The sequence below is a fragment of the Phalaenopsis equestris genome, unplaced genomic scaffold (genome assembly GCF_001263595.1).
Source record: "Phalaenopsis equestris unplaced genomic scaffold, ASM126359v1 Scaffold000266, whole genome shotgun sequence".
NCBI lineage: Eukaryota > Viridiplantae > Streptophyta > Magnoliopsida > Asparagales > Orchidaceae > Phalaenopsis > Phalaenopsis equestris.
Window position 1 is genome coordinate 333,394 of NW_018164708.1, and position 20,179 is coordinate 353,572.

Below are 20,179 nucleotides of genomic sequence, written 5' to 3' on the forward strand. Positions count from 1 at the left end.
CATACCACTTAATTTTTAAGTATTTAAAAGCTTTGTTTTTTACGTTTATATTATCCAAATTTTTTATATCACATAAAAAATATCTTTTTTTTTAATTTTAAAAAAGTAAAATGCAATTTTTACTTTTGAAAAGTATAGATATTTGGTATATAAATACATAGGAATCAAGTGATATGTATGTAAATCGTCTGTGTATATGTAAAAAGAATTCATTAGCTCAAGATTGATCCACTCATGTACCTCTCCCTGTTTCTATTTACCCCTCTCATTTTCTTCTAGTTCAATCTGTCATAGAGGATTAAAAATTGAGATTTTGGGGAGGGGAGCTTACATCTTATTTCTTCTTCCTTCAACCCTTATTCTAAAATAAGGTCTCTCTCCGGTTGTATGAAATCACGGACAATACGAGACCTTGAATGGGTTCAATATCCTAAAATATAGAGTGAGGGTGGGGTTCATGCCTAAACAAAGAGGTCTCATCAACACGAAGAGATAGGAAGAAGAGCAATGGACCGTGCTAGAAAGTTTCCTATGCAACAAATTAATGGTTGAAAGAACAGATGAGAATGATGGTGCAAGAGGTAAGACGAGAGACTTCTAGAACTCATTCTAAGTCTTGTGCCAGAATGGGAATGTCAGGTTTGGTGGCTCATAGAAGGGAGGCACTGAGGCAACACCATCAAGGCAAGAACTACCAAGGACAAGATTGAGAAAAGCTTTGACCCCAAGGATAGAGGAAAAAGAAAGAGATTTCGAAGCTCTCCGAAGAAGGGGAAATGAGAAGAAAAAAGTGAGAAAAGTTGTTAAGAGTGTATATTTTCTCAGAGAGATTGCAGAAGCCGAAAAATCCCAAAAGTTCAATATTTCGTCTAATTATTGCGTGCGGAGAGCACACGAAGAGCCGATCACAGCCGCGCATCGCGGCTGTATGACAGTGAGACCCAATATGAAAAGCTCTCTGCACGCAATAATTGCTTCAATATTTCATATTTTAGAGTTCTACAAAAATAGGTCAGATCCATCTAATTACGTGACATCATTTGAGTTGGTAATATACCTATTATGTGTGAGCGATGCTCTGAAGTATGGTTTATTTTTTAAGACGCTAAAGAAATCGGTTTTAAACTGGTTCAATAACTTGTTTATAGGAGTTATCACCTTCTTTGTGAAATACAAGCGCATATTTGTAGCACAATTCACCCGTGCTAAAAAAACTTTAGAAGAATTTTCAAGCCATTATGAAGATCCGCCATAAAGCTTAGGAGGCTTCATTACTCAATTCCAATAGGAGATGTTAGACACAGAGACAGGAATCAACTATCATATATACTCCACATTCTACTAACATGGGTATATTGATACTACATTATCGGTTACTGAGAGCAAAAGCTTAGATCATAACACACATAAATGGGCAGGTATATGAAAAGCAAAAAAAGTATCCTCATTTTCATTATCCATATTAAACCTGGGGATAGAGGCAGGAATGTGACAAGATAAATGTAGAATCATTAAAAAAAGAAAGAAAGAAGATGTCATCATAATCTTAGCCAAATCACTACCATTAAGATAATGTCTTTTTTATGAAACGGAGTCCTTTACTCATACTAGCTCTCGTGGGTCGGAGCAAACGCTAACAGATTTTGTGGGCCTAAAAGGTCCAATTTTTTGTACAAAAAAGACTTGATTAACTAGCTTCGTCTCTCGAGCTCACTTGACAAAATGGGCCGCTAAGCTTGTTTGATGAAGCAATCAGCCAAGCTCACCTGTCGTGCCCTTAATAATTGCTTCTCAAGATTCATAAAACCGTTGACATGAAAGTCTTCGCTCAATGACAAACATATATGCCCACATCTATATTTAAAAGCCACCTGACAACCATGTCATGACCTTTATGCAAGTACATATTAGACGGATCTTGTATTGTATGACCTACATCTTCTTTCTCCATTTGTTGATAAATGGTGTGGAGAAAGAATCCATAAGGAAAAGGACGTAATTCAGTCATCACCCTACGTTCTAAAAAGATTGAACAATATAAAACTAATATATAGTAAGGAAAGGGACGTAATTCATTCATCTCCCTACGTGAACAAAATAAAACTAATATATATATATATATATATATATATAAGGGATGCTTTTATGATTGTTTATTACGTTATAAAACGTAGTTCAAAATTTACTTTTTCCTCTTTGGAAAACTAAAATGAAAGAACATTGTATCATAAGTAAGTTCATAAGTCAACGTCCACAATTTATTTCTTTTAAAAATACTATAAAATAAATAATAACATTTATAATTATCGATTAGGTAACATCTAATTTAATGAATAAATAATGAATCTATTTGAGTAATAATTTATAATTTACTTTTCTAATTGGCGTCGGATCGATATTCAAATCGTCGAACTTGTAAAAGTGTCGCGATTAGCGTCTCAAGGTAAGCAGTTGTTGTTTTTTGGAGGATAAATATACCATTCCTAGTTGGGGACGTTAGTCCTTGTTAGTTGTAGTAGAATCACATCCATTACTTATGGTTGGTATTTGACATTTCCGGTTTCAGTGTGTCTATTAAAACCGACTATATAAGTATAAATGAAAAAAATAGTAATCTGAAACTTGATTGAAAATGATTGCATGTTTTTGTATGATATGCATATTTGATATTTACCCCCATTTATGTTAGTCTTGCAGTGTTATATATGCTACTTGTTCATGCAACATGCTCCATTCTCCTTGTTGTTTACTCATTAATAGATAGTTGTTATTTATTGAGTTTGTTAAACTCAGTCTTAATTTTTACATAACAAGTTAACATGAGCCAATTTTTCAATTTTAATTTCCCAGTTTTGATATTTTTGTTAGTATCATCTTTAGTTATCATTTCTATTTTAATTCAACTAGCTTTCATTCTCAGTCTAGTTGTATCTTTGAGCTTTACAGTATTAATAAAAGTTATTTTTCCTTTTATTCGCAATGCAAGTCTTTCTTTGAAAATACAAAACATGTTCAAATCATTTTCTCGTGCCCTGCTTTACCGGAATGTACCGCCTTCCTGACCCGATGTGTGATAGATATGGTATATATCTATTGTTTATACTTATTTTATTCTATTTTTAAAGTTTGCTCGACTCATGTGCACTATATTCTCTCCCTCTCCATTAAAGATTAAATTATTAATTATAAGGGTAAAAGGAATATACACACATACCACACAATTCTTAGCTATTTGCATATCTAATCCCTAAGTTTGATATTTATATTTATGACATTTTAATGTCATAAACCTATACATGAACATGTGTATATCATTTTTAACAAATTAGTAATAGTGCTAATTTTTAGATTAAAATAATTAAATGATAGTTATAAAAATATCAAAACTTAGATGCTACCATATAAATATATAGGAATTGTGTGGCACGTATGGAAATGCCCCAATCTAATACTACCAACTTTATCTCAATTAAGTTGTCAGAGGAAGCTTATACTGTTATTAAGCAAACCATTGACTTATATAACCAACTTTAATATGATGAAAATCATTTATTTTTTAATCAGTTAATGTGCTTTTAGATTAATGTAATACATAATTAATCAATAAACTAATACTACATTAATCTCATAATAAACAAACAAAATCAATTATGATCAAATCAAATCAAAGTATTTTAACTTTTAATTTTCATCATTAATAAGTGCAGTATATAATTAATCAATGAAACTCTACATCATACCCCCCAATTCTTATATATTTACATATCTAACACCTCGACCCTATTTTTTTACATTTATACCAACCAAATGATTCATATCACATCAAAAATACCACCATTTCAACTTCTAAAAAGATGATATGTATCTAAATCTTCCTTAAGTATATCTAATTTAAATTAAATTTGAATTAAAAAAATCACAAATGATAATTACCACACCACAAACATGTTAAGAAAAGGTATATAAAAAGTGGATTAAAAAGTTCAAAAATATAAATATAATAAAAAACTTACCATGAAAATAGCTTATTAAATACATCATCAAATGTGCATCTATGATGTATATATAATCATTACTGCGGTCTAGCAGTCAAATCCACCCTCATAATGTCCAAAAGCTTTGTATAACACAAAAACATTCAGCAAAAACAACACATACCTCTCTGCGTCAAGAAATTCATACCAACATAACTTCAGCACGGGCTGATCTCCTCAACTCATTCCTTCTTGTCCTCAACCTCCCCATCATCTTTAAGTTTCTCCACCTTCCCCTCCGCAACCGCTTCCGCCGCATCACCGTCATTGTTCGCCTTCTCTATTGTAGGCTCCGCGGCTATCTCAACTCCTGCAGCATCGCGATCAACCGTTTCAATAGTGTGTTTAGCTGAACTCGGCGGCTCGTTCGATTCCGCGGTATGAGAAACTTCGCCGGAACGATGGACACCTTCGGCAGATGGATTTCCTGCATCAGTGATCTCAGAGGCATCCGTGGATGCAGCAGAACCATCGGTAACCGGAACAGTTTTCTTGATGGTTCCGACCTTCACGTATTTGCTCATGAACTTGTACTCCCAATCCTGGAGGGCCTCGAGCTCAAAGGGACCCAGGCCGGAGATGTCTCCGGTGAGATCCTTTTGCTCGAAGGACATTTTTGCTAATGCCCGGCTCGCATCTTTGCCAGCGAATAATGCATATGGACCTCCTGGTCCATAAAACATCCTGAAGGAACCATTATGTTAAAGAGATGATAAAACAAAAAGAGGCATATATGTACATACGCACCCCCACAATTCTTATGTAGTTGCATATCTAACACCTAAACATTCATATTTAAGTGCACAGCACTCAAATCTTTAACATCACATCAGCAATATCACAATCACTGTCATTTCAATAGTGAAATACATCTCTTCAAGCATAGGTTTGTGACGTCGATGTGTTATAAGTGTAAGAATAGCAAACTTTCGGTATTAGATATGTAAATGCATAAGAATTGTGTGGTAATTGAAAACATGATGCAGATAAAGTTATTGAAGGAAGTGCTAAATTGAAAACATGATGGAAAGGAGTGGGAAAAAGACATGTAAATCAGTGAATATAGGAGTAAAATGATTAAATCAACAAAGCTTCCAATCCAATTTGTAGCATCTAATGAGCATAAAAAAAAACAAAAATGCAGATAAAGTGTGTGGGGACATTTACATACATAGCTTATGGATCTCACACAAAAACTTCCATGTTTATACAAATATCACTCAGAGTGCTATGTGTGTAAATATGAAAGTTTTGGTGTGAGATACATAAATCCATAAGAATTGTGTGCTGCTATGTAAAATTCCCAAATGTATATTAAGACGCCGGCCTACTTCAGTAAGTTGTTCTAAACTGGAGAAAAGTAGAAATTGTCAAAAGTTTTCACATTAGTAAGTTGTCAGAAATTGTCAGAAACGTTAGACATGCAGTTGTTTGGTTGACTGTAAATCAAATGCCATAAATATTTTTTTTGTAAATTATTATGGGTGAGAACAATCCGATTTCAAGCCAATTTGGTGCCAGATTGAATGGGCTCATGAATTGAAATGATTCAATTTTGAGCGGGCAGATTCAAAGTAGTCTGATTTAGAGTATGGTTAAACCTGAATATAGTCAGCTGAAAATCATTGACTTATATATATATGCATAAGTCAAAATGTGCCAAATATGCATATATATATAATATGCATATTTGTAAGCTTGGAATATCAATGTACTTATATACCGTATATGTATACATTAAACTCAAAAAAGATACATATAAATTGGAAACAAATTTTGAGTTTACCTGATCCGATCCAAGCCTACCCTAAAGTCTGGCTTGAAGTGCAAATTGAGTAAATAAATTGGGCTGGTTCAAACTACACCGAAAATTGTTCCATTAAATCTCGTCTCTATATTTTTTTTATTTGGCACATTTTGACAAAATTAAAATGTAAACGAGAGCGACCGAGGGAAGTAGTGGTGAAGACAAGCAATATTGAGGGAGGTGACAGTGATAGCAATAATAGGCAAGCAAAAGTTAGAAATTGCAAGCTAGTGCAACATAAATTTTGAAAATTTCTCAATTTGGGTAAATTTTAAATGCAGGGAAAACAAAGGTTCTGAGGTAGTTTAAATCTCTAAAAGCTTTACTTGGTATTTCTTTTGTTTCATATAATATCCAAAAAGTTGAAATGCAAGGAAATGGAATGTACTTCCTTAATAATATTGCAAATCAAATAACCCCTTAAGAGCTTGTCTTGTATTTTGAACATCAAGATTTGAAATATTTGAGTCCCCAAAGTTAAAGAGATAAGCATGATAATGGTTTGAATTTTCACAAGAAAATTCATTCATCCTTAATGTAGTGGAATTGAAAAAGGAAGACATAATGATGCCTTGGGTAGAGTTTCTATCTTTCTACATATTGTGCAAATTAGAGTTAATGGTTTTGATCATATAAAAAAGAGTATGCCCCCATGTAAACATTTTAGTCAAGACTTCTATAATGATTTATCCCTTGTTCTAAAACGACAAAATGATTAAGAATGGTTTTTTTTTAATACACGTTTTTTTATTCTAGATTCTTCATTGAGGGATTTCAGACTTTAGGATTACATATTGGGACATGTTTTGGGAGATAAAAACCATTATAATGATAAAGAGTAGATATTAATGGCCAAGTCTAAAAAGGGATATAACATGTATTATTTGACAATGTAGTGCTTGTCAAATTGCCAAGTTTAAAATCTAAAATTCAAGGCCGTACACACACCTTTATGAATTTAATATAAACCTTAGAGGATATTAACGTGAATTTTAAATTAGGTTTAACACATAAGGATGCACATTCTATTTTTTTTTACTGGTAGATCATTTTTTGAAAAAGACTCATCACATTCCATGCCATTAAAGTTCTAGCACATTTCACACTGTGAAATTATATTCTAATGTAGTAGTTAAATTGCATGAGTTATTAACGTGAATTTTAAATTAGGTTTAACACATAAGGATGCACATTCTATTTTTTTTACTGGTAGATCATTTTCTGAAAAAGCTCATCACATTCCATGCCATTAAACTTCTAGCACATCTCACATTGTTAAATTATATTTTAATGTAGTAGTTAAATCAAATGAGTTATCTATAACAATTAATTCTGAGAATGGCGGAACCAAAAAATTTTTCTTAATAAGGGCTCATAAATTAATTATATTATTATTGTTTTGGGGCATAACTGATTATTATTATTATTGTTTTGGGGCATAACTGAATTCTACTATTAAAATATCACATATTGAGGGTTTATTAATATAAATCTATTATATATAAAGAAATTAAAAATTAGGGAGGTACATAAATCCTCATGCCCGCCCTTAAATTTTCCCTTAGTTTTTGATTGGCTATATTAAATTCAAAAATTAAACCTAATAAAACTTTTTGGAAGACAATCGAAATACAATTTAAAATTTCAACTTATTATCGACAAAATGATGGGCAAATTAACATCACATACTTAGGAGATATGTTGCATTGTTTGGTAAAAATATAAATACACAGAATTTGATAGTGTGTATGCTTGAGTTTATATATAATTCATCTCTTAACAAGTCTGTTGGCATGAGTCTGTTAGAAATTAAAAAAAAAACAAACTAGAAAGCAATCATTTTACATTCTTATAGAAATTAAGCCTAACCAATTTGCATGAAAATATTCAAAAACAATGGCTACTAACTATGAAAATCGCAATTTTTTGCTGATGTGAATGCACGTAATTTTAACATGATAACAAAGTCCTGATGTGTTTAACAATGGAAAAATTTTCCAGCCGAAACTTTTAAGAAATTGAATATAAGAAAAGCAAGGCCAGGTAAATTTTTACATCTTATTGTAGCAAGCACCTAATTATTAAAGCATTTGCGGGGGAGATAAAGGTTGAGGGTTTAGTTTCCCACTGTGAGATTGCGGGTTTGAATTGCACAAATTGCTTTTTGGGCTCAACTTTCTCAAAAAAAAAAAAAACCTAATTATTAAAATTGCAATAAGATATCATATTGATTTACTCTTTAATATGCCTGATTTGACTTTATTTAACAGTTTCCTATCAATACCTTGAATTTTGCTCTCTTTTCACATATCCTTGTGATCCTAAACCCAATTATATACTTCTATACATCTTGCTCCTAAGGTTCTTGTAGATGAAGAAATTATATCCACTACTGATGATGGATTCCATTTATGTCTTGTTCGCTAGCGAGAGACAAGCCTGTTTATGATGATTCACAAATTAATTTATAGGGAACACAAAAATTATGTTCTTATCTGTTAAAAGGGTATCAAATGTTAAACTTATCGTAATACAACTTGTGGCAAGCTTGATCGAAATCTCCGTTTTATTATCACCTGAATCAAAACAATAACCAAGGATTTAGGCGCAATTTATTTTTATCTTTTATTAATTAGGCCAAGAAGACAATGATGATGGCTAAGAGAATGTTGTATTTTCATTCCTATATTTAATTTGTTTTGTGTTGTTTGGGAATTGGCATAATCTCAATCTTAACGTGGTTTGACTTAATTTCCACAATGCTTACTATAATTTGGAAATTAAAAGGTTTTGGTTGGTTATTAATTGATCAAATTTTATAGGGAAATGCAACACACATATATCCATGCATGTGTGTGCAAGCAGGCACATATGTAACGAGGGATTGGTTACAAGTTTTGGGCATGGGTTAAGATTTTAAATCCCTTTAAAATGAATAAAATCTCAAAGATTAGATGATGTCGTAACTTCTTGCTCTTTTAGAAAGCGTGATTACAACCAATTGCTTCCCAATCAATCCCTTATATACTCTTTTTTTCTCTTTTGACTGAAAAATTAAGCTTCTTTCTTGAATGCATAAAAACATCCATGGAAGAGTTATTCCACTCATTTATTAACTCTCCCAACATCTTCCTATTCTTATCTCCTTATGGCTGCTTCTCCTAAGAATTACCCAACAAAAAAACAAGGGCAATATAAACGTACAATTGAAAAACAATTCAAGAAGAGTATTTAGCTAAGATTTTAGTGACATTCTATCAATTGAAGTCCAGTACCAAGCCAAAAAATAGAAAAAACTAAAAAAAAAACAAATGGAAGGCCTCTCTTGTACAAACAATCAAAATTTCTCATAGGCCCTGAATTGCTTTGTGGTTTAATCAGATTATCATTATCAAAAAAACCTGAAGTCTTATTGAATCAATTCCCTTTATATGATCTACTTCATAAAAATTTATTATGTCATACCTAAGCAAACACAACAATCCTTTTTAGTCTCTCCTGCATAGAGAACTCCAAAACCTCAACTGCTTGATGGTTTCATGGGAGGATCATTGCCTACGAACCTCACATAGTATCAAACCAGTTACCCTCATATGTTAAGCAGTGTAAAAATCCATTTCATCCCCAAACAAACACCATAATCCTTTTCAGCATCATTGGTTTAATAAGAATAAAGTTGATAATTGATAACTCTTAAGCATCAACAGACATATCAATCTAATTCGGCAAACTGCAGACTAATTCTCAGAAGACTAATTAATACAAAAAAATTGTGATGCCCAGCAGAACTAACAACTACAATCATTTATAAATGGTGATTGCAAGTAGCAGGAAAATTTCTGCCCAGAACAGCAAGAATTCCATCCAACAGAATCACATAAATTTAGAATCAGCAAGAAAACTCATGAGAACATAAAATCACTACCCTAATTTACACAAAATATTAACCCAAACACTTATATGCTGAAAAAATAGCCAACAAGCTAGCAAGATACTGATATCAACAAGCCGGCTCCTGGAAATTCAGATAACATGCAGAAAGCACAACCAGGTAGACCAAATTAAGAACTCCAGATACACATGATGCATCATATATATGTATATATATAAATATATATATATATATGAAGGAGCACAGATGAATATACCTTCTTTAAAGCAAAAGAACTGATTGAAAATTTAGCAACATCAAAAGAAAGAGACAATAAAAGTAAAACCCTATAAAAATTTAAAATGAATAGATGCTTGGTAAAAGTAATTAGTGATTCACACAGAGCATCAGAATCAATAAAGTTAAAAGATAACAACAAACCATCCCCAATCCAACTGAAAAAACAAAAGAAAAGTCAGCATACCTCCACCCAAAGTCCAAAACCATAATCAACCCAAATATTCAGCATAAAACGATAAAAGGAGTGAGGAACAACTACCTGCTCTGCGTGACGTCGTAGATCTGACCTTTGATCGCCATGAGAAGGGGTTTCTTAGGATCGGAACCATCGTAGGCGATAAGCTCCTCCTCCGTTACCTCGCCGAGCTGAACCGGCGGCGGAAGCGGCTCCACCGGCTCAACCTCCACCTCCCGCTTCCTCGCAACCGGCGCCGGCTCGAAGTAGGCGGAGACCACGTAATAGAACGCCACAGCAACCGCCAAGACCGTAAAGAAGGTCGCCGTAGATAGTCCCGTGTAGGACTTGATCGCTTGCTCGAGCGTCGCCCACAGCTCCTTCACTTCCATTGCTTCTCTGCGTCTTCTCGTCTCGAGTCACAGAGACAGGCGAAAGGGTCCAGAAGGGATTAAAAACTGGAGAGAGAGGTTTGGTGCAGTTATGGGTGTGTTTTGTTGGTTTGTTGGGTGAAAATGTGGGTGGAAAATAAAGGTCTTCATGTGTGGAGGTATTGACGAGATTACCCTTCGAAAAGTTATTTTATTTCTTGCTCGGTTTTGACGAGTGTAGGAAGAAAAGGAGGGGGGCGGGGCGTCGTCTTTTTGTGATTTTTTTTTAGCAAGAATCTTAGGGCATCCGGGTATTTTTTAAATAATAAAAATATTTTTTTAAAGTATAATCTAAATTTTTTAATTAAAAAACTGCATAAATTCTAAAAAAAACTATTAAAAAATGTGAAAAATTGATACAATGAGTTACCATGAGCAATCTCAGTCTCATTCGTACATTTGAGTGCTTGAAGAATGTCGAAATCGAACAATCTCGAGCTCATTGGATTGGTTTATCGAGACGCTAGATATGATTACAGACTTCATAGATTCAACATTCGTTTATCCTTCTAAATATATCCAAAAAACTCTTAAGTGTAGTTTAATGACTTGATATGAGCTTAATTTCACTTGAATTAGATTAATTTTGGTAACATTGGGTTCATCTTGTTAAGCCGATCAGTTTGATTGTAAGTTTTCTGAAATGAGAGTATTAGATGAGTTTTTATCGAGGTTTGAATATTTATTGCTAAAAACATTGTCTCAGGATTAATGTCATGCCTCGAGATTTGTGTCAAATGATGAAAATTTACTGAAGATATATCATATATATATTCCAATTATACCATAATTTTATACTGTATTTAAAATTAATCAAGCTAAATTAAAAAAAATAAAAACAAACTGCATTAATGATAAATTAAAAATCATATATTGTAATAAACTTATATTTAATCAACCAATTTTAGGAATATTTTCTCATTACAAAAAAATAATATTAGCATTAATGAGCATCCATGTGCTTTGTTTATGACAACATGATTGTATCGTTATCATATGAACATAAGAAATAACACCGCTCAACCCCACACAAAAAGATCAATTTAATGTATTAACCCAAAAAAATTTCTTTTAAATGCAATTTCATATTAGTGGAATAAAAAATAAGCTTTGATAATCCCACAAATTAATTAATTTTTTTCTTACATTAAGCACCAAATTTTTATGATTTTAGAGAGGTAAAATCAAAATAATTAAGTGTTTTGTATATAAATTCCCCTTAAAAAATTTAAACATTTTAGTTTATATTTATAAAGAGAAAATTTTTATAAATAATTACATATTTATTAGATGTTTTGATTCTAGTAATAAGATGTTCAGGTTGAGGGCTAACATATATGCATTAAATTAGCATAAACTTATAAATATATTGTTAAAGTAATATGATTTATGATCTTAATTTTGCACACATATACATTACAAAGAGCACAAGTCCTCCCCAAAAAACCATGAGGCATACTTCAGTTAAAATGATTCACTGTATAAATGAGAGTTTCATCTGTCCATTGCAAGAATGAAAAATGTTAGCCTGACTTTCTTTGGAAATGTTATAATGATCCGATAGTAATGAAGGTGACAGTGATTGTGATATGCTATTATGGTGGCAATCTAGTGGAGGTGGTTCGACAATGATGATGATGTTTGTCCATCATGGCAAGACTAATCTGAGGCGGTCCAATGATGCAGTGGCTGAGTGACAATGTTTTAGCTATGGCAGTTAGGGGTTTAAATGAGCCGAACACGAGCGAACCCAGGCTCAGCTCGTTTTCGGCCCGTTTATATTTCGAGCTCAAAAAGTGTGTTCATGTTCGACTCGTTTGCTTAGTGAGTTAAAACAAACCGAACACGAACGAACAAATATTTGTTAATGTTAGGCTCGTTAACTTAGCGAACGAGCCGAACACGAGCTTCTTAACGAGCCGAACATGAGCTGTTGGCAAACAACGAGCTGTTTTTGATAGCCCTAATGGCAGTTAAGCTGGTCGTTGATTGTTTGACGATGATTCTCAGTGGTCGCAGGCGTCAAACTTTCTTTAAGTGTCAAGTTAACCTTAGTTTCCTCTCTCTCCTCCTCTTTCATATTGAAAATGAGGTCCTATTTACAAAATTTTGACAGAGACGTTTTAATAAATTTAGCCAAAATCATATGGCACTATATTGAACGGTTGGTGATGATTCCTTTAATCATAAATTGTTTATTTAACATATGAATGTTTTGAAAACATCATAATTAAGTGATTTTGGGCTCATTCATCTTGTTCTAACGTTCCGTTCAACTACAAGCAACTCATATTTGGCAATTGTTTGACAATATAATTAATGTTTCAAACCTTCCAATAATATCTCAAGCACGATCTCAGCTCATGTGGACTCAAATTAAAACACTTATGATGTCATTGGGTTCATATTATAGAATATTTCATGTGACTATCCAAGCATGAATATATTTTTATTTAGTTCTGAAATTATCTTTGTTTAGTATGCATTGTGATTTGTACATGATCAAATGGATTTTCTGGTGACATTATATATATATATATATATATAGTTTTAGCTCATATGAAATGAGAAACAGTTACTATAAATACCACTGAATTCCTAAGTATTTACATATCAAATATCAAAACTTCAATTTTTACCTCTATGAAGCAGATACAATGGACAAAAATTAAGCCTCTTACTTCAACCTCATCACATCTCTTCTAAAATTATATATATATATATATATATATATATATATATATATATATCTGTGTGTGTGTGTAAAATTTTAGAAGAGACATTGTATATAAAAATACGGCTACGTACCTAAACATGATTTTTTTATATGGAGTCTGACATAGAGGCAAATACATCGTGCAAGATGCGCAATCATATTTTTTTGCGAACTAAGTTCACCTGACAAAGTGGATGAACCGAGCTCACATGTCGAAGCCCGAAGCACCTATCCCATCTAGAGAAGAACTATCAAAGATGGACATCATTATTTGCAAGGACAGAAGTCCATCTTTTTTTAAAAGCACCGTCTTAAACCCACATCATAGTATTTTTACCAAGACATCAAGAATGGGCGCAGTGTTGCACGAAAAAAACCTAAGATCTTTCCAAGACTGCCATTGTGATCCAAGAAATCTTATCCGAGCCATTTTTATGCTTATCGAAGATTCAAGGTCAAGAGATTAAACTAAAGACGGTCACTCAAGCATCACATCCATCCATTTCTTCTACCTTCCTCTAAAAATAAAGTCTTTACAGAGTTACACGCACTCATAAACAATATATCACCCTACACCTTAAAAAATTCAATTGAAATGTAAGAACATAAGAATTCTAGAATTTACCTTTTCCACGGCTCCAGCGATCAATGATCTTCATATAAATTAGATAAAATACTTTAAGTTAAAGTGCTGCAATGCACTAAGAATGTTAAACTTCATTAAACAAGAAGACAACAAGTACCGGTTAGCTGACACCAAAGCATATAAACAAAGGATCTAAGCCTCCATTGTATGATTATCACTGTCCATATCTTCAAATAATAAAAAAAAAACCACACAATTCTTCTGTATTTACATATCTAACAACTAAACTATAATATTAAACTTTAATCTTTACATGTATAACACTGAAATCTCTTCAATATCATATCATTTTATCCAAAGACTCATTTTCATTCCACCAAGTTGTTATAAATGTAAATGTCAAACTTTACATGTTAGGCACGTATATCCGTAAGAATTTTGTGCTTCTAATCCAAATTACCCAAAAAGATACAAAAGCTTAATAAACTAATGAATTGAACAGAGTTTCAATTAAATTATTACGTGCAGAGTTCGCATGCGGACTCCAAGTATAAGACTTCAAAGTCCGTATGCAAGCGGACTCCGTGTACAAGACTGTTGTCTATGCTCAAGCTGGAAATGACAAAAAATTAATAAATTAAGGCAGGCAAAAACAGCAGAATGATTGGGATTCAAGAATCAAGATTCGTTCTGGAGATATAAAAATGCTAAAAAAACGTACAACCAGTCATGAAGATAACACAGTTATGTATGAACCGACAATAGTGAAGAGGGGCAGCTGGCGGCAGAACTGCATGCATGCCAACATAGCAAGTTCTAGTTGTTTTGGTTAATCAGGTATCTTTGTTCGTTTATTGTATTAGAAAGATTTACAGGCATACCACTCAATTCCTATATATTTACATATCTAATACCACCTAGAACTCCAATTTTTACATACATACCATACAACCCATGATGCGGACTTAAATTTATCTTCAATGTTTGTTTGATTCCTACGCTATAGACAATAACTTTACATAAATTTGTTTTGAATATTGTCTTGTTTAATTTTCTAAATTCTAATATTAATGTATAAGAATTTTTCATAGAAGAGTTGTACCATAACATAAAAAAGGTAGCATTTTTATATTTCTTCGGCCATACCTCAATTATTGGCTCAGAAATTATGGTATTTAATTTAATATTGTTTAAATTTTATATTTTTTTTCTATAAGGAAAAAAATCACAAATTTCAGTCTCATTCTTTATAGATCTATTTGTCTTTCTATTTCTATTTATATAGATAGAAAGATAGAAATAGAAATTATAGAAGTTAGAATCATTTTTTCTGAAAGGTATGAGAAAACTTCCTAAATGTTTTTAGGGATATCCCAATGAGCTATCTATCATATCGATTCGTCGTAATTGATGTTCGATCCCGAAAAGAGAAAAGAGATCTTTGAAAAGTTAGTTTTTATGATCCAATAAATAATTAAAACTTGTTTAAATGTTCGTGCTATCTTATATTTACTTGAAAAAACGTGCTCAACCCTTTATGATATTTTAAGGAAGGCAAAATTCTTTAAAGAATTTCGAGTTTCTTTTGATAAATAAAAAAAAAAACAAGAATCACAATAAAAAAAAAGTATAGGATAACTAGTACCTATCTTTATTTAATTCTTATTTATATTCTTTTTGTGGAACACGTGAAACCCAAACAATGGGGTAATCTTTCTTTTTATATTTACATCTTTCTTTATTTTTATTAAAGAAAGCCGCTAATTTTTTATCTATAATTTTTTTTTTACTTTTTTCGCTCTAAATTTTATTCTTTATGTTGTGCTAATCCAACACAAATTTTCATATAATTTCTTGAAATTTGTTTTCTAAAAATAATTTCTCCATGCACATCACTGATTACAAACATTCGTGATCTGCATGTGTATGAGTTAAATTACTCATCCCTCATTCTATTAGAGAATCATTTCTCTAAGAATTGTGAAAGACGCTCCACTGGAAAATCCATTCATATTGACCATGGCATATCAAACAAATATAATTTGATCATATATAAATATATCTTTTTATTCACATTCTCTTTTGACTCTTTCCTTTACTTTAGTAAAAAGGCTGAATTTGCTTCTTCTTTTTTTCGCTTTATTTATTTAGGTTATATCTACACTTCATATTGATCCGGGTTGCTAACTTAACGGTAGAGTATTTGACTTTTGATTACACCTTTGATATTTTACACATGTGGGTGAAGAATTTCATCTAGATTTTGATAGAGTTTATAAGACCACGATTGATCCTAAAAGGTAATAAAGGAATAAATAAGCACATAAAAAAAGAACATAAAAATATTTAAAATAATAATATAATAAAGAAGATTTCTATTACTCATAATACAAATAGAACGAGAGTTTTTCTTATAAGAACATTTTAAAAGTTTAGTAAAGTATTTTGGGTCTAGTGAATAAATGGACCCGAATCCATTTGAATAAAAAACGAAGTGACCAAGACAAAAAGAAACAAAGTGACTTAGACAAATTTTCTTTCTCAATTGCCTCAGACCAATCAATCGAATATCGATGAATACATAATCTTTCGAACACTACTCGAAAATGATTCTTCTATTCTGAAACGAATCGTTCTGAATGTTTCAGAAAATTCTAAATGTTTAAGAATTCTAAGTCCCGTTGAATCATTTATATGTATATGCATCGCGATACTAATTCATGGATCTCTCAGTTCAAGAAATAGAAGGATCTAACAATTTCTTCTAACTCTTTTTCAAATTCAAAAAATATTGGTATAACTCAATTAAATTGTAATCGTGATTCAAGATAATTAATTACGACCATCTAATCTAATGATTAGATGCTAAAAATATTAGAAACTATTACCAAGGCTCACAAGCTTTAGTGACTCTCTCTAATGAGCATATCAAACCTCCAACATGTATCAAACATGGACATCCCTACGTTCATACTAATCCAAAATTTTATGTATATTATAAGGATGTTATTAATTTCATTAATAAAAATCATATCATTGCAATAGCTACAAAAAAAAAAAAGTAAAATAAGTACCATAATAGTAAAATAAGTACCATAATAGAAAAAATAAGTACCATAATAGAAAGGGGTTCGACTTCAGATTGACTACTAAACTAACATCTTGCCGACATTGCAATATGGTGGAGCTGACGTTTGATACATAGTAGAAATATTCTATCACTCTAACAGATATGAAACAATTTCTTTTTACAATGCAGAATAACCTATCTGTTTAAAGTGCTCAATGACACAAGAGAGGGCCAATACTATAAAAACAACCTTTTTTTTTGTTTTTTTATGATCAATATTGTGTTGATAATGCCAATTTAGTTGATACAATAAACTCCAATTGTTATGTTTTGGACATTCTTCATTCGATCGATGAAAGCGACCAGATTTTATATTGTTATTGTCATCTGATGATTACATTTGCAGTGTGTCTACTTTCAAATATCATTCCCTCGCATTGCTAGGAAAGTCTTCCTCTTGTCTCCTCAATTTTTATGCAAGTATAAGAAATTCAGGTTTAGAAAAAGTAACAAGATTCCCTGAAGAAGTTACAGACTGTTAAGGGCTTTGACAAGGAGATTGTTTTCACGGAGGCTTATACGACGAAAAAAATAATAAGAAGATTCAAAACACACAACATCAAGTGCATCAGAAATATATTTTCTTTGTGTCAGATTATAAACATTTCTACTTTTGGAACAAGATGTAATCTTTGTTTTGGGTCTACATACATATATGTTAAAGCAATACAATATCAATGTAATAAATGGGTGTGTTTTATTGTAATATTTGACAAGTATATGTTGTTGATTGCCTGAGTTTTGTTTTATATGCTGTTGTATAAGCCACATAGTAAGAACTCCCTCGCATTAAGATGCATGTTTATATACTGAAACTATGAAAAAAATCGTTTAATTGGTAATTAATGAATCAGATCACTCGATGGCAAGATAATCCTATAAATTAAGCCCAGAGTGTTTTTTTCATTTAACCTCAAACAACTTCAGCAACAGATATCAGCTTCTACTTCGAACATACCAATCAAATTAACACAGATTAAGTTTCAAAATCTTACAATTTAAATTCCCCTAACATCTACTCACATAGTTTACAGAAATATACAAATACAACCAATTACGATCGAAGAATAATCGAGAATTCAAATAAGAATCGCAAATAAAAAAGATTTATATTCACCAACAAGCAAATCTATAACCATTTTCACAGCCTACAAACAAATCTACAAACATTGTCAGGAGAGTAAATTAAAATCCATCAACAAGCACTATAGAGATAGAGAAAACCAATCCTTGAAACAGAAACTGGTAATTTTACAAAGAAGTCAAAAAAATATATCCATAAGTCAGCAATCAATAAAAAGCCCCTACAGTAACTCTAAAAACAAGAGATATCATTCCCACTTCGCATCAAACAAGAGCAAACCAATGAAGGAGGAGGAGAGGCAGAGCATCACCGCTTAATTAATGATATGGAGGAGCCCAAACAGGTGCGAGCTTTGGACTGAAGGCCGGATCGTCGCTGCGGTAGGGCCCCGACGAGTTCTGGAGAGAGAGCATGAGAGGCCGGTCCTTCTCTGCGTCCTCCATATCGTCCTCATGATCGATCGTGGTGAGATTGATGCAGGAAAAACGCTCCAGAGAGGCAAAGAAGGCGGATGCGAGGCCCGTGCCGATCCAGATCGCCATGCCCTCGAGCTTCGTGCAGGAAGCCGCACCTGATCCGTTCTCGACACCAGAGTGTGGGTTCTCCATTAGATATCGCCCTCGCCGCCGCCGCCGATGGATCGAGATATCGTCCGGCCGATGAGACGGAGTCCGAGGTGCAGGGAGAGAGAGGAGGAGAAGCCCTCTGGATTAGAAAGAAAGCGCGGAATTGTGTTCCATCTCCAACTCTTGCTACATATATACACTCAAATGCCATTTTTTATTCTTAATTATTATGTCAGCTTACTTTATTAACATTATAGGCAAATTGGACAACCACTAACTTCCAAGCCTTGTGACATGAATTTTGCCAATTTATGCAAATGGACATTGTTGTTGACCAACTCAATTTCTTGCAAGATTTTTTGAGATATTGTTTGGATATTATGATATTAAATTAGGGGATTTAGATACATACCACTCAAACTTTTTGTTTTACATGTATGTTGGTTCTTTTTGGGATGTGAGATCCAGTATAATTAATTTGTGAATTTATATAATTCGGGAGAGGTCTTACAAAAATTGTGAGAAGAGGTTGATGGGATTTTTCGAGAGAGAGATGTTCATATAGTCTCCTGAGAGTGCGGGATCAGGATGTTTATCTCCCTCCTCTTCCCTTCTCTTCTTATATATACGATATGGGTTGTATGTGCCCGACAAGGGTTTAAAGAATAAAATATAAAACTAGGTTATAGGTCATATAGTAGAGAGTCTGGGCAGACTCGTTGTCTACAAGACTGTTTTTGGGGATTGTTGTATTGTTAATAAATGATGATTTGTATGTTGACAGACCGAAGTTTTCTTACTTATGTCTCGAAGAGCTGTCTGACAAGCTCGGCGGTGTAGTCATGTAGTTGTTGACAAGTTTGGTGGGAAGAACAAACTAGTTTGTGGGAGTTTCAACATGAGTGGCTCGATTAGAAGAACTTGCTTGAAGAATACGGCTTGATAAATTCGTTCTAAAGAACTCGCAATAATGTTGGTGTACTTTGGAGGTAGTCGTGGAGTATTTTTGGGCGGCAAGGAGTTTTGTAACTTGTTACTTTCAAATGTACAGTTAATGAGTATGATAGATTTAGTCAACACTTAACAGTTAAATGAACTGGTGGGATCGATCGATTAAGCTCACAAGGCCAAGTTAATACTCGGACATATTTGTTCTTCAAAGAAGCTCTTTTTTACCCATATATTTTGTTCCTCGAGTCTCTTAGCCCCGACATGATACTGTGAGAAAAATGAGAGAATGAGAACATAAAATAATGGATAACCCATGTTCATGACTGGAGGGATGAGATGTCGCAACAGGCGTCTTGTTAGGTTTGTCCCGAGACATATATATTCATAATCAATTGAAACGGTCCTTTCCACAGCAATAAGGTTTGTGGGCTTTGCTTTGAAGGGTATTCACAAGAGTTTATCAGTGAGCTCGGACTTTCTCTTTTGGGGGCTTGAAAGCTACGCTTGCAGGGAGTGGTCACTTGTACT

General features: G+C 32.8%; 2 protein-coding genes across 2 annotated transcripts; both read right to left on the reverse strand.

Moving 5' to 3' along the window:
* Positions 1-3,992: 3,992 nt before the first annotated feature.
* Positions 3,993-10,755, reverse strand: LOC110024666 (membrane steroid-binding protein 2-like). The gene is made up of 2 exons (XM_020724770.1): positions 10,272-10,755; positions 3,993-4,718 (listed from the first exon to the last, which is right to left on the reverse strand). The coding sequence occupies exons 1-2, from the start codon at positions 10,577-10,579 to the stop codon at positions 4,217-4,219; spliced, it is 810 nt and encodes a 269-aa protein (XP_020580429.1). The 5' UTR covers positions 10,580-10,755; the 3' UTR covers positions 3,993-4,216.
* Positions 10,756-18,147: 7,392 nt separating this feature from the next.
* On the reverse strand, positions 18,148-18,878 carry LOC110024676. The gene has a single exon (XM_020724785.1). It carries the CDS (start codon positions 18,740-18,742, stop codon positions 18,452-18,454), a length of 291 nt encoding a protein of 96 aa, XP_020580444.1. The 5' UTR covers positions 18,743-18,878; the 3' UTR covers positions 18,148-18,451.
* Positions 18,879-20,179: the final 1,301 nt, after the last annotated feature.

What these genes read in the sequence shown, in the direction of transcription:
- LOC110024666 (XM_020724770.1), bottom strand. Translation starts at nt 10,579, where the DNA reads ATGGAAGTGAAGGAGCTGTGGGCGACGCTCGAGCAAGCGATCAAGTCC. An exon ending in TACGACGTCACGCAGAGCAG is followed by an intron (nt 4,719 to 10,271) that starts GTAGTTGTTCCT and finishes TGGTTCCTTCAG; the next exon opens with GATGTTTTATGGACCAGGAG.
- LOC110024676 (XM_020724785.1), bottom strand. Translation starts at nt 18,742, where the DNA reads ATGGAGAACCCACACTCTGGTGTCGAGAACGGATCAGGTGCGGCTTCC.